This window comes from Engraulis encrasicolus, chromosome 6 (genome assembly GCF_034702125.1).
Source record: "Engraulis encrasicolus isolate BLACKSEA-1 chromosome 6, IST_EnEncr_1.0, whole genome shotgun sequence".
NCBI classification, from domain to species: domain Eukaryota; kingdom Metazoa; phylum Chordata; class Actinopteri; order Clupeiformes; family Engraulidae; genus Engraulis; species Engraulis encrasicolus.
This window is the reverse complement of record NC_085862.1, coordinates 996053-1009393: the sequence shown is the minus strand read 5'-3', so window position 1 is coordinate 1009393 and position 13341 is coordinate 996053. Positions and strand designations below refer to the sequence as shown.

The 13341-nt window shown below is 45.7% G+C and overlaps 1 protein-coding gene across 1 annotated transcript; it reads right to left on the bottom strand.

Moving 5' to 3' along the window:
• Positions 1–778: 778 nt before the first annotated feature.
• Positions 779–4704, bottom strand: pigc (phosphatidylinositol glycan anchor biosynthesis, class C). The gene is made up of 3 exons (XM_063200419.1): positions 4658–4704; positions 3706–4160; positions 779–2820 (listed from the first exon to the last, which is right to left on the bottom strand). The coding sequence occupies exons 2-3, from the start codon at positions 4152–4154 to the stop codon at positions 2343–2345; spliced, it is 927 nt and encodes a 308-aa protein (XP_063056489.1). The 5' UTR covers positions 4155–4160; positions 4658–4704; the 3' UTR covers positions 779–2342.
• Positions 4705–13341: the final 8637 nt, after the last annotated feature.

Below are 13341 nucleotides of genomic sequence, written 5' to 3'. Positions count from 1 at the left end.
TAGGCTATATAAAAATGTGTGGTGCATTAGTGATTGTTTCTGACGTTAATTGTTCCTGAATGGAATTGCTCTGACTACCCCCAAAGAGACTGGATCATAACTAGGGATGCACCGATACACATTTTTTCACTTCCGAGCCGATCCCGATATCTAAATTGGATATCTGCCGATACCGATACTAGCCTAGCCTACTAAAATCCAATACCAAAACCACATGCATGGATTTCAACTTGAGGTAGGCCCAAGTAGACTATTTGGTCAGAAAAGGAAGTCAGAAGAACAGGAAACAAATTAATAAGTAAAAAGGAGAAAGTAAAAAAGTAACAATCCCATCCTGAAAACTAATATGCAAGTGTTATGAGTTTAAATTAACATTACACCTGGCTGAATGTCAGTACTGGAAAAATTCCGATACTTTGGAAAAATTCACATCCGATCCGATCTCTGAAATATGTTGATATCTGAACCCGATACCGATATCCCATCCCTAATCATAACTCCTAATCTCTGCTACCCCCTTGTTGCGTGAGCACGATGCGTGATACCCACAGATTCTATGATGTCATCTATTTAATACCATTCTGAGAACAGTATCGAGGTTCTACAATGTTCCTGTAAAATTGTAGGACTGGGGTTGCTCCTCTGAAACACCATGGTCATATTTTAGTCCCAAGATCTTTGAATCTATTCCATTTAACTTTCGCAAACGTCTTTATTTACAAAGTTAAAGATTAAATGGCCCACGAGTCAACTCACAGGAAACAATTTTTAGAACCGGTATACAAAAAGTGTTTATTTTGTAAAGTTTGAAAAAATATGAATATGTTAACAAATGCAATCCCATGATAAATACTGAAATCATTGACAATATTAACCAACTTTTCAACACATACAAGCAACAGATTCACTGCCAGTCTCGTCGCCACAGAGCAGTTTGGATAAAAACAGAGGGGGTCATCCCTATGTTCCCTGGGTCCTACGTCCCTATGTTCAAAAAAGGGTTCTATGTTCCCCACTGCTTCCAAGAAGACTGCTGTCGCATGGCAAAGCGCAGGTTGCTGTTGCACCTCTGACAGGTTAGGTTTAGGGATAGTTTTGGTCAGGGCGCAAATGTACAACTCAGAAACATTGGATTTCTGACAGTTTAGGTTTAGGGATGGTTTTGGGAAGGGCACAATTTGAAAACTTGGAACCATAGAATGTGGGGAACATAGAACCCTTTTTTTTTCTTTTTTTTTAAAAAGGGTCCTATGTTCCCCGTTCCCATACAAAGACAGGGGAACATAGGACCCGGGGAACATAGGACCCGGGGAACATAGGTACGCTCCTGAACAGAGTAAGATCCTCTTTCCCATGGGAGTGTTCTCTTGTGCTCATCCCTGAGAGGAGAGATGGCATCAGTGCAATAATAACACTTCATATGTACTCACAACACATGATTTCATCTGAATACATTCCCAACAAGCAACAAAAAAACATTTCATTAAATAAATATGAGCCCTTTTAGTGTGCCACCGTGCCGCCCGGCGTCAAGCGTGGCAGTTGATGAGATGTCGGCTAATATTGAGTGCGTTCCAATATGCGACCTTGTCTCCTACACTTGCCTCCTCCACTTGTGCTTGAGTGCGTTACAATATGCGGCCTTGCCTCCTCCACTTGTGCTTGTCTCCTCGTACCAGGAAGTAATATGTCATGATGACATCACTGACAACAACATCATATTTCAATATCTTGCAAAAGCTCAATTGTAAAATATTTTTCTCATGTGCAATTGGGATGGTGACTGAAAAACAGTCCCTCAAAAGTTGTTGTGGCTGGCCCTACCGTGGCTGATATGGTAGGGCACACGTTTACCACTCGGCCGACCCGGGTTCAATTCCCGGTCCGGGTCCTTTGCCGGTCCTCCCCCATCTCTCTCTCCCAGCTCACTTCCTGTCTCTCCTCCACCATCCTGTCTCACAAAAAACACAATAAAAGGCTGAAAAGCCCCCAAAAAATAAGACAAAGTTGTTATGGCTAAGTTGTTATGGCTAAGTTGTTATGGCTAAGTTGATATGGCGAGGCTGACAGATGGGAAACTTTTATCCTATTCTCCACGGAGGAGGGGCCAGGAGGCGGGGCGAGAGGAGACAAGCACAAGTGGAGGAGGCAAGGCCGCATATTGTAACGCACTCAGCGTCATCATGTCTTTCAACTGAGGAAGTGAGACAGGTCATGTGACAGGTCATGTGACAGGTCATGTGACGGGTCTTCCTGGATCTCAACTGAGGAAGTGCGACAGGTCATGTGACAGGTCATGTGACAGGTCATGTGACAGGTCATGTGACAGGTCTTCCCGGATTTCAACTGAGGAAGTGAGACAGGTCATGTGACAGGTCCTCCCGGATCTCGGCCTCGTCCCACGGCCCCTGGATGTTGTCCTTGTGCCTCTGCAGCCGCACCAGCAGCAGGGGACACACCAGGGTCAGGGTCCCCAGGCCCAGCGACAGCAGGAGGGCCCCCGCGGGCCACAAACTAGCCAAACTCGCAACCCCACCGCACGACACAAGGGCGGCGATGCAGGGGAACGTCCAGCGGGGGGCCTTCTCTCGGAGCCGGTGCAGCACGCAGGGCCACAGGGCGAAGACCAGCAGGGCGCAGGTCAGCATGGCGAAGGTGTGCAGCGCTCCCGGGAGGCGCGAGGCGAGGCAGACGGAGGCGAAGAGGGCGGCGTTCAGGGACAGGCTGCCGGGCGGGCTCGGCTCCGGCTGCGAGTCGTACGGGAAGGAGATGAGGTGGGCCAGCAGCATCACGCAGGACATGGCGTACACCGTGTCTGTGCTGCGAGAGGGGAGAGGAGGGGAGAGGAGAGGAGAGGAGAGTCGAGGAGGGGAGGGGAGGGGAGGAGAGGAGAGGAGAGGAGAGGAGAGTAGTAGAATAGAATAGAGTAGAGGAGAGGAGGAGAGAGGAGAGGAGAGCAGAATAGAGAAGAGGAGAACAGAAGAGAGGAAAGTAAAGTAGAGGAGGGAGAGAAGAGATTAACACAGTGTGAGTGAGAGAGTACTTGTATTAATCCCGAAGAAAATGAAGGTGTCTGTCAGCTTACAATAAAAACACAAATACAGAAACATACCACACAAAGACCTTATACACATAATTGCAGGCTACATTACAGTAAAAGTATAGCACACTCTTGAGTACCACCACACATGCTCTCAGTCTCTCTCTCATACACACACACACACACACACACACACACACACACACACACACACACACACACACACACACACACACACACACACACACACACACACACACACACACACACACACACACACACACACACACACACACACACACACACACACACACACACACACACACACACACACACACACACGGCAGTCATGGGTGAGCGGTTAGAGCGTCAGACTTGCATCCCAGAGGTTGCCGGTTCGACTCCCGACCCGCCAGGTTGGTGGGGGGAGTAATCAACCAGTGCTCTCCCCCATCCTCCTCCATGACTGAGGTACCCTGAGCATGGTACCGTCCCACCGCACTGCTCCCCATGGGGCGCCACTGAGGGCTGCCCCCTTGCACGGGTGAGGCATAAATGCAATTTCGTTGTGTGCAGTGTTCAGTGTTCACTTGTGTGCTGTGTCACAATGACAATGGGAGTTGGAGTTTCCCAATGGGCTTTCACACACACACACCCCTACCTACCTGACGGCCTCTGTGAGAGTCTTCAGCACAGGGGAGAATCCAAAGGTGAAGGACAGGAAGATGGCGGCGCTCTGGAGGTCCGCCAGTGATGTCCTGTCGTCGCCGCCGCTTGTTGTACTTCCACCACCACTCAGCAGCTTATAAAGCCCGTAGCCCACCAGGGAGCACAGCAGACAGCTCCACAGCAGAGTGGCGGGACGGAGGTCGCCTTTCTCCATGTAGGACCACAAGGTGACGAAGAGCGACACGCAGGACACCTGCTGAGCCACGAGTCCCGCTTCTCTCACCACACTCCAGTATCGGTACTGGCGGACCCCCACGTTGCGTTTGAGGTCCTGGAGGAATTTGGGGTCCACGTAGTTATCTGGATACGGCTGGCGCTCGTACAGAACTTTACGCCAAGGGACCGCAGCCGCCGCCGGGGCATCTGGACCGCTGTCGGCCCCCATCACCTACTGGGGAGGGACAGATTCAAGATACAAGATTATTTTTTTGATTTGCATTGCATTCTTTGCATTGCATTTTATTTGTATGCAGGACATTTGTCTTGGACAATCACAAAGCTGCAGCAACATACAGCACATAACACATAATAGGGAAACGATTGTGTAGACAGGCAGATGTCTAATGTCATTTCCACCGGAGACACACGATTTCGTATTGTTTTGTCGCACAGAAGACCTGCAACACATTTGCACAAAACAGCTCGTATCGGTATTTCTTCGCCGACTCCACGGTGAAACAATGCAATGACAGAACTGTGGCGCTGCTATTCCCTGCTAAACGGCTAACTTAGCAGGCAGGCTACATCACATCATTTCCATTTCAGAAGCACATGATGAAGTAAACAGCCCCAAGTAATTATAGTGCCGACTGTCTGCTGCCCTGTAACGTGAAAATGATGTCAATTTATTACCCGAAAATAACCAGTAAACGGAGAAAGAGTGATTACCTGAGTAACTGTTCTGTCTTGCTCATCGCCTACTAAAAATCTCGTCCATAAACACGGAAGTGACAGTAAAATGAGGCACACTCAGAGCCGTATATAGAGCGTATACTGCCCTCTGCTGTCAAGAGGTGGACAAAGAGGCACTTGAGGAGAGATGGGCTGTTGGGGGCTGTTGGGGGTTGCCAGGAGAAAGCCATTGCTACAAAAATGCAAACATGTTATTTTGCATATGATACACCAAATAGCATAGTGAGAAGCATCAGAATGCCTGTGACGAAGTCATTTGGAAAAATGAGATAATATGGAACTTTTTTCAGCCACTATTAACAGTACCATTTGGAGAACAGTCAACAGAGCCTATGATGAAAGTTACACCATCCCTTCTGTGAAACATGGTCATGGACCACTGATGTCATGGGGACATTTGAGTTACAAATGCACTATACTTTTGGTCCATACTCGCAGAATGATGAATACATTGCCCTGTGAAAAATACTGGAGGAAACTTGACACACATCAGCCTTGAAACTGCACATGGTCCATTGTTTGGACAAGCCAACATGACAATATTTCAACACAGAAAGCCAAATCAACCCATCATTAGCTTCAGAAATAATAAAATGAAGGTTTTTGAGCAACCATCTCACTCTCCTGATCTCAACATCATTGAGCCATTCAGGGGAAACCTCAAATGTGAGGTTCCAGCAAGACACCCAAAAATAGTATAGGAAACAACCATTCTGCCAGGAAGAATGTGCTGTTTTCTCATCTGAGAACATTAAGAGCCTTATCCACAACTACCACAAACAATTTAGAGTGGTCCCCGATGTTAAACAAGGCCATATTCAGCATCAGAAACTAGGGTATGTAAACTTTTGACCAGGGTCATTTGGGTAGTTTGGGTTGTGATCATGCTTTTGAAAGAGTAAACACAGAAGATTGCTAATAAATAATAATAATAATAATAATAATAATTGTATTTGTATAGCACTGTGTCATACAAGGCATGTAACTCAAAGTGCTTAACAAATGGGAAAAAACATTGTTAGAGATAGATTTAAAAGGAGAGGTATAGAGGAGAGGCAGAAAAAGCAGGAAGGCAGAGGAAGAAGAGATAGACAGAGAATGTAGAGTCATAAGGTCAACGTAGGTTAGGACCAGGATTCTTAGATGTGTAAGGTCCATAGTGGCTGGGCCTATCATAAGTCATAGATAGTCACACAGAGATTGGGCGCTCAGATGCGGCCCCTGGTGGCATCAGGGGTGAGGAAAAACTCCCTTTCGCTTGAATCATAGTTTGTAAGGGAAAAAAAAAAAAAAAAAAAAAAGCTCAGTGAGGTCTGAGAAAAAAGACCCCCTGTAGTCAGGAAGAAACCTCAGGCAGAGACCAGCGGCCACCTAGGGGAGCCCCCTGCCAGGGCTGGATTGCGAGTAGTAAGGGCGCTGCGGCGGCTGGGACACTATGACGCCTTGGCAGCTAGGAGTTGGCAAGGATGAAGAGGTGGGTCTTCAGCTGCTTCTTAAAGGAGTCGACGGAGGTGGCTGATCGGATCTCGATGGGGAGGGCGTTCCATCTCTTGGGCGCATAGCAGGCAAACGCGGCGTCGCCGATCTTCTTCTGCGGGGGGGTGGGGGTCCTTAGCAGCTTGGCATCAGTGGACCTGAGAGCTCGAGCAGGGGCATAAAAAGAAAGCATGTCTGAGATATAGCTAGGGGCAAGTCCATTTAATGCTTTAAATACTGTGAGCAGAATCTTAAAGTCGATTCTGTATGAGACAGGTAACCAGTGCAGGTCTGCCAAGACAGGAGAGATGTGCTCTCTCATTCTGGTTCTTGTTAGGATTCTTGCCGCAGAATTTTGAATGAGTTGCAATTTGTCAATTAATTTTTTTGGGAGACCAGAGAAGAGAGCATTGCAGTAGTCTATCCTACTGGTGACAAAGGCATGAATAAGTTTCTCAGCGTCTTGTCGGGGGGCCAAGCCGCGCACTTTGTTGACATTTCTAAGATGGAAAAAAGCAGATTTTGTTATCTTGTTGATGTGAGGCTCAAAGCTCAAATCCGAGTCTATGACCACACCTAGGCTAGTAACCTTATCTTTAATGTGTATGCTTAGGTCACCTAGGCTTGAGTGGAGTTTTGCACGTTTTTTCTTAGGCCCAATGAGCAACACTTCAGTTTTATCTTCATTTAATTTTAGGAAGTTACTGTTCATCCAATCTGTAATGGCAGACATGCATTTAGTCAAGGCATGAATGGCAGTGGTTTGGCTAGGCTCGACAGAGATATATAGTTGAGTGTCATCGGCATAGCTATGAAAATCAACATTGTGCTCTCTGATGATGGAGCCCAGGGGCAACATATAGAGAGAGAAGAGGAGAGGGCCCAAGCAACTACCCTGAGCAACTCCAAAAGGCACATCATACTTGTTGGAGACGTATTCTCCGATGGTGACAAAAAACTGTCTTCCTGTAATATATGTTTTGAGCCACTCTAAGACGTGACCGGACAAGCCTACCCAAGATTCAAGGCGGTCAATTAGTATGTTGTGGTCTATCGTGTCAAAGGCGGCACTGAGGTCGAGGAGGATAAGAGCTGAAACTTTGTTTGCGGCAGTGTTGAGCCTAAGATCACTTATTATTTTGGTTAGTGCTGTTTCTGTGCTATGGTTGGCTCTAAAGCCTGATTGGAATTTTTCCAAGATATCATTCCCAGCCAGATGTTGATTAAGCTGTTTAAATACAACTTTTTCTAGTACCTTGCTTATAAAGGGGAGGTTTGATATAGGTCTGTAGTTGTTTAAAGAATTCTGATCTAAATTTGTCTTTTTTAGGAGTGGCTTTACCATGGCTGTTTTGAATGAGCTTGGAAAAATGCCTGTAAGCATAGAGGTGTTAACAATTTGCAGTAAAGGTGCTGCTAAGCAACCAAGTATGTTTTTTTAGCAGATATGTGGGGATCGCGTCAAGGCTGCAGGTAGACTGCTTACTTTCCCTGACTATTTTACAGAGGTCGTCCTCTGTAATTGGACAAAACTTTTGGAAGCTCTCAGGTCTCCTAGGGGGGTTTAACCCTCCCCTCGGTGTAGGCCTATCGCCTGAGTGGGCGACAGAGGTTGCTGCGTTTCCACCTTGGATGCCTTCTCTAATGTCGGCAATCTTTTTATTAAAAAATCTAGCAAATTCCTCGCACTTGGCATGTGATGCTGCATTTAGGTTGTTATTGCTATGTGTTGGATTAAGCAGGTGGTCAATAGTGGAAAAAAGAACTTTCGCATTATGCTGGTTGTCTGTTATGATTTTGGAAAAATATGCTTTTCTCTCTGAGCGTACCGCATTATTGTAGGAGGAGATCTCATCCCTAAGGGATTGTCTGTGGACTTCTAATTTAGTTTTCCTCCAAAGACGCTCGGTTACTCTGCATTTTCTTTTTAAAGCTCTAAGGGAGTCATTCATCCAAGTTGAATACCTAGCTTTGGTTCTTGTCGTCGTTCTAATTGGAGCTATCTAGAATTCCTCTTAAGTTGTTGTTGAAGCTATCAACCATTTCATCAGGTGTGCAGTGACCATTTAGTAGGTCACCTGATTTGATGAGGTCTGAAATCTTAAGCTCAGCAGAGGCATTAATGCGTCGTCTGTGAATGACATTGTTGGGTGTGCTAATTTGTGTTGAAATGTCAAAATCAAAAAACACACAGTGGTGGTCGGAGAGGCCGACGTCCGTGACCGATATAGGCCTATTGTTGATATCAAGTGCATGTGAAATAACAAGGTCAAGTGTGTTGCCTTTTCGATGGGTAGGCTGTTCTGTAACATTCTGGACGAGACCGAATCCATTTAATGTGTCTAAGAAAGACTTGGCTATTGCGTCATCTGATTTATTTACGTGGATATTAAAGTCGCCAGCAATTATTGCTTTGTCATAGTTAGTAAGTACGTCCGACATGAAGGTGGAGAAATCAGATAGAAATGACGAAGAGAATTTCGGTGGACGGTACAGAACAATAATGATCAGTTTGAGGTTTGCTTGGACCCTCATTGCCATGTATTCAAATGAAGAGAAAGAGCCCAGATTCATCTTAGTACAATTAAATTTGTTGGAGAAAAGTATGGCTACGCCTCCGCCTCGTTTCTTTGGTCTCGGGGCGTGAAGGAATTTGTAATCGGAAGGGCAAGCCTCAATAAAAGTAGCAGCCCCGTCGTCTTTAAGCCATGTTTCGGTAAGGAACATAAAGCTTATGTTTTTGTCCGAGACCAGCTGGTTTACTACGAAGCTTTTGTTGGTCAAGGACTGCACGTTAAGTAATGCAGCATTAACATTCAAAGTAGTAGAACTATTGTTAATGCGTTCAGGTGCAATCGTAATTAGGTTGTTGTGTACACAACCAGAGGGTCTATATCTGCGAGCTTTCCTACGGGTAGTGACAGCGTGGATAGCTAGTGGGGTAGGCCTACTCTCTGTTGGGCACGCAGTGTCTAAATTGGTGTAGTGCTTTGGATTTGAAACACCTGTTAGTCAATCCAAGGACCAAGAAATATCTTAACCCAGTCACTAGCATTGAGTGAAAAAAAGGTTTTGTGTAATTCTTCACATTTTGTGAGAAATCGCAGAAAAAGCGTATACTCTGCTGGGGTAAATAGGGTGAACTATGGTAAATTGGGACACTTTTGGTAGATCGCAAAAAAAACCCACTTTAAGTTTAAAATACACCAACATTTAGTAATTGTATGTCTTCATATGGGTCTTGGGTACATTTCCATGTAGGAATTAGTTTTTGAAGTATGATATTTTATAATATATTAACATTTAAAGACAGTGAGACACCAACTTCGTTGTGAGAAAATGCTATGGCAATTTGGGACAACCTTTAATGTAAAATGGGACAGTCTGTTTGATTATCATTATTTTTGCACAAACTGAAGAATAATATCGTTTTTCTCTTGTTAACAGTAGACTAGGATCTTAACTATTTAAAAAATGATATAACATCCCTGAAACATTTCCATTTCAAGAGAATATTGAAGGAGTATGGCATGTGTGACTGTGGCCATGTCCATTAGCATATGGGATGCATATTACAATACAGGCCTATGGCGTGCTAATATGTTATGCTAACAGCTAACAGAAGCCCATTCTGTTGCTATGAGAAAACTGTCCCATTTTAGCTTAAAATATTGTCCCAAATTAGCTCACTCCGCTATACTTACTAAAAGTATGTCTCCTTAATAAAGTAAAGACAAATGTGTAAATGTTTTGATATTGAGTTAAACCTTTAGTAAAACAACATATATTTCAATCATATTTTGTACCATATAATCACTAATTCAGCCATAATATCCTTATGATCTGATAGCATAATCGACATGTCAGCTAGCTAAACTGACAAGTGTTGGATCCACTGTCACTTCAAACCTTTGTTCATTTCTTTTATGATACTTAACACCAAATAAAATTATTGTTCCTTATACATGACAGTTGCAGTAACAATATTACATCCCATTTTGTGATTGGCTGCTAATATTTAGAAAGAAAACAACCCAAAACCTTATTTGTCCCACTTTGGCTGATGTCCCAAATTACCTTAGTTCACCCTATATGAGCACCACTGTATGCTAACTGGCATTTTTATATTGAAGCTCTCAAGCTGATGTATTGATTCATTTGCATTGTCCTTAATGAATGAATATGATCACACTACTGGATTAAGTTACTTAGATTGTTGGTATCTCGAAAATATTTTTGAGATAATTTTCCTTCATTTGTCATTTCTTTTCATTTCATTCAATTCCGCTTGCCAGGTGTCCAGTGTGCTTATAAGTTGTCCTGATATCCAGAAAGATGTTCTGCAACAGAGAGCGGTGGTTCCAGGTGGCAGGTAGGCTGCAAAGTAACTCGTCACTAACTAGTTTTATTTGGTAGGCTGCAAAGTAACTCGTCACTAACTAGTTTTATTTGGTAGGCTGCAAAGTAACTCGTCACTAACTAGTTTTATTTGGTAGGCTGTAAAGTTACTCGTCACAAACTAGTTTTATTTGGTAGGCTGTACAGCAGGGGTCCCCAAACTATGGCCGGGGGCTGCATGCGGCCCGGTTCCTAACTCAGTGTGGCCCTTAAAAAACATAAAACATAAATAAATAATGACCAGATTTTTCAAGACACTACTGAATTAATCCACTGTAATTATACTGTTGGCCAATAGAGCACACTCCTATTCTTTCAGAATCAAATCAAAACATCGGCAGTCAATGAGCAACCAACTGCATCTCGAGCTGTAGTTGCAGTCAGATCCCTGGTCATGTGGCCCTCTGATGGTTGCGATAAAAAAACTGTGGCCCTCCCCATGATAGGTGCCCACCCCTGCTGTACAGTATAGTCACTCTTTTGTTCATCTGCTTCATTCCTGCCATCCGATCCCTCCCCTGTGTAATCTGCTTCATTCCTGCCATCCCTCCCCTGTGTAATCTGCTTCATTCCTGCCATCCGATCCCTCCCCTGTGTAATCTGCTTCATTCCTGCCATCCCCTCCCCTGTGTAATCTGCTTCATTGCTGCCATCCCATGCCCTGTGTAATCTGCTTCATTGCTGCCATCCCCTGCCCTGTGTAATCTGCTTCATTGCTGCCATCCCCTGCCCTGTGTAATCTGCTTCATTCCTGCCATCCCCTCCCCTGTGTAATCTGCTTCATTGCTGCCATCCCATGCCCTGTGTAATCTGCTTCATTGCTGCCATCCCCTGCCCTGTGTAATCTGCTTCATTCCTGCCATCCCCTTCCCTGTGTAATCTGCTTCATTGCTGCCATCCCCTGCCCTGTGTAATCTGCTTCATTGCTGCCATCCCCTGCCCGGTGTAATCTGCTTCATTGCTGCCATCCCCTGCCCTGTGTAATCTGCTTCATTCCTGCCATCCCCTTCCCTGTGTAATCTGCTTCATTGCTGCCATCCCCTGCCCTGTGTAATCTGCTTCATTGCTGCCATCCCCTGCCCTGTGTAATCTGCTTCATTCCTGCCATCCCCTTCCCTGTGTAATCTGCTTCATTGCTGCCATCCCCTGCCCTGTGTAATCTGCTTCATTGCTGCCATCCGATCCCTCCCCTGTGTAATCTGCTTCATTCCTGCCATCCCATCCCCTGCCCTGTGTAATCTGCTTCATTGCTGCCATCCCCTCCCCTGTGTAATCAGTGTTTGGTTGTCATGTCAACAGTCAGCACTCCATGATGAGACCGAGACCTCAGACGGGGACGGCCCTCAAGTCCCACCCCTTACGCTCCAGCGAAGAGCTCCCGCACATGGTTAGTAGATCCCACCTCACATGGTAAACAGATCCCACCCCTTAGAGCTACCGCACGTGGTCAGTAGAGCAGATCCCACCCCTTACGCTCCAGCGAAGAGCTCCCGCACATGGTTAGTAGATCCCACCTCACATGGTAAACAGATCCCACCCCTTAGAGCTACCGCACGTGGTCAGTAGAGCAGATCCCACCCCTTACGCTCCAGCGAAGAGCTCCCGCACATGGTTAGTAGATCCCACCTCACATGGTAAACAGATCCCACCCCTTAGAGCTACCGCACGTGGTCAGTAGAGCAGATCCCACCCCTTACGCTCCAGCGAAGAGCTACCGCACATGGTTAGTAGATCAGATCCCTTAGAGCTACCACACATGGTTAGTAGATCAGATCCCACCCCTTAGAGCTACCCCACATGGTTAGTAGATCTCACCCCTTAGAGCTACCCCACATGGTTAGTAGATCTCACCCCTTAGAGCTACCACACATGGTTAGTAGATCAGATCCCTTAGAGCTACCCCACATGGTTAGTAGATCTCACCCCTTAGAGCTACCCCACATGGTTAGTAGATCTCACCCCTTAGAGCTACCACACATGGTTAGTAGATCGCACCCCTTACGTTCCAGCGAAGAGCTACCGCACATGGTTAGCATTTTTACCTTTATTTATATTCTTCATAAATAACTGCAGATTTCAAAAAGAAAGAAAGAAACAAACAAGGAAAGCTACTTAACAATAGCATAATAATGACACAATAGCACACAACACAACTATACATACTAGCTGACCTGTTTGACCTATTGACCTATTGACCTGTTGACCTATTGACGGGCCTCCTCTGACCTCTATATACTGCAGACGGTGACCTCCCAGAGTAATGCCACCGGGGTCCAGACGGCGGACTATCAGGTGACCGAACACCACGGACACCTGCGGCGGGGCAGGTGAGACTAGAGGGGGCGGGGCAGGTGAGACTAGAGGGGGCGGGGCAGGTGAGACTAGAGGGGGCGGGGCAGGTGAGACTAGAGCAGTGGATAGGTCTCTATCTTCTAGATCTATATCTAGATATTCGATAGATCTATTAGTGTGTTCCATTATTCGCCCTCTGTACTGTGTACCTTGTTTAAGTGCAGTGAACCCTCCGATGTGTGTGTGTGTGTATGTGTTGCGATGTGTGTGTGTGTGTATGTGTTGCGATGTGTGTGTGTGAGTGTGTGTGTGTGTGTGTGTGTGTGTGTGTGTGTGTCCTCTTTAGGCTGAAGCCGCTTATTCTAGATGAGGACACGGACCCTCCTGCACAACCCTGCCGGGGCATCAGCCCAGACTTCAAGTGAACAGGTGAACACTACATACTATTAGTCGGGGTCAGTTTTCCCAAAAGATGAACCCTGAAGGCAAATCAT

Coding starts and splice junctions, on each gene's coding strand:
- pigc (XM_063200419.1), bottom strand. CDS start 4,154: ATGGGGGCCGACAGCGGTCCAGATGCCCCGGCGGCGGCTGCGGTCCCT. Junction 2,821..3,705: donor ACTCTCACAGAGGCCGTCAG/GTAGGTAGGGGT, acceptor CCCCTCTCGCAG/CACAGACACGGTGTACGCCA.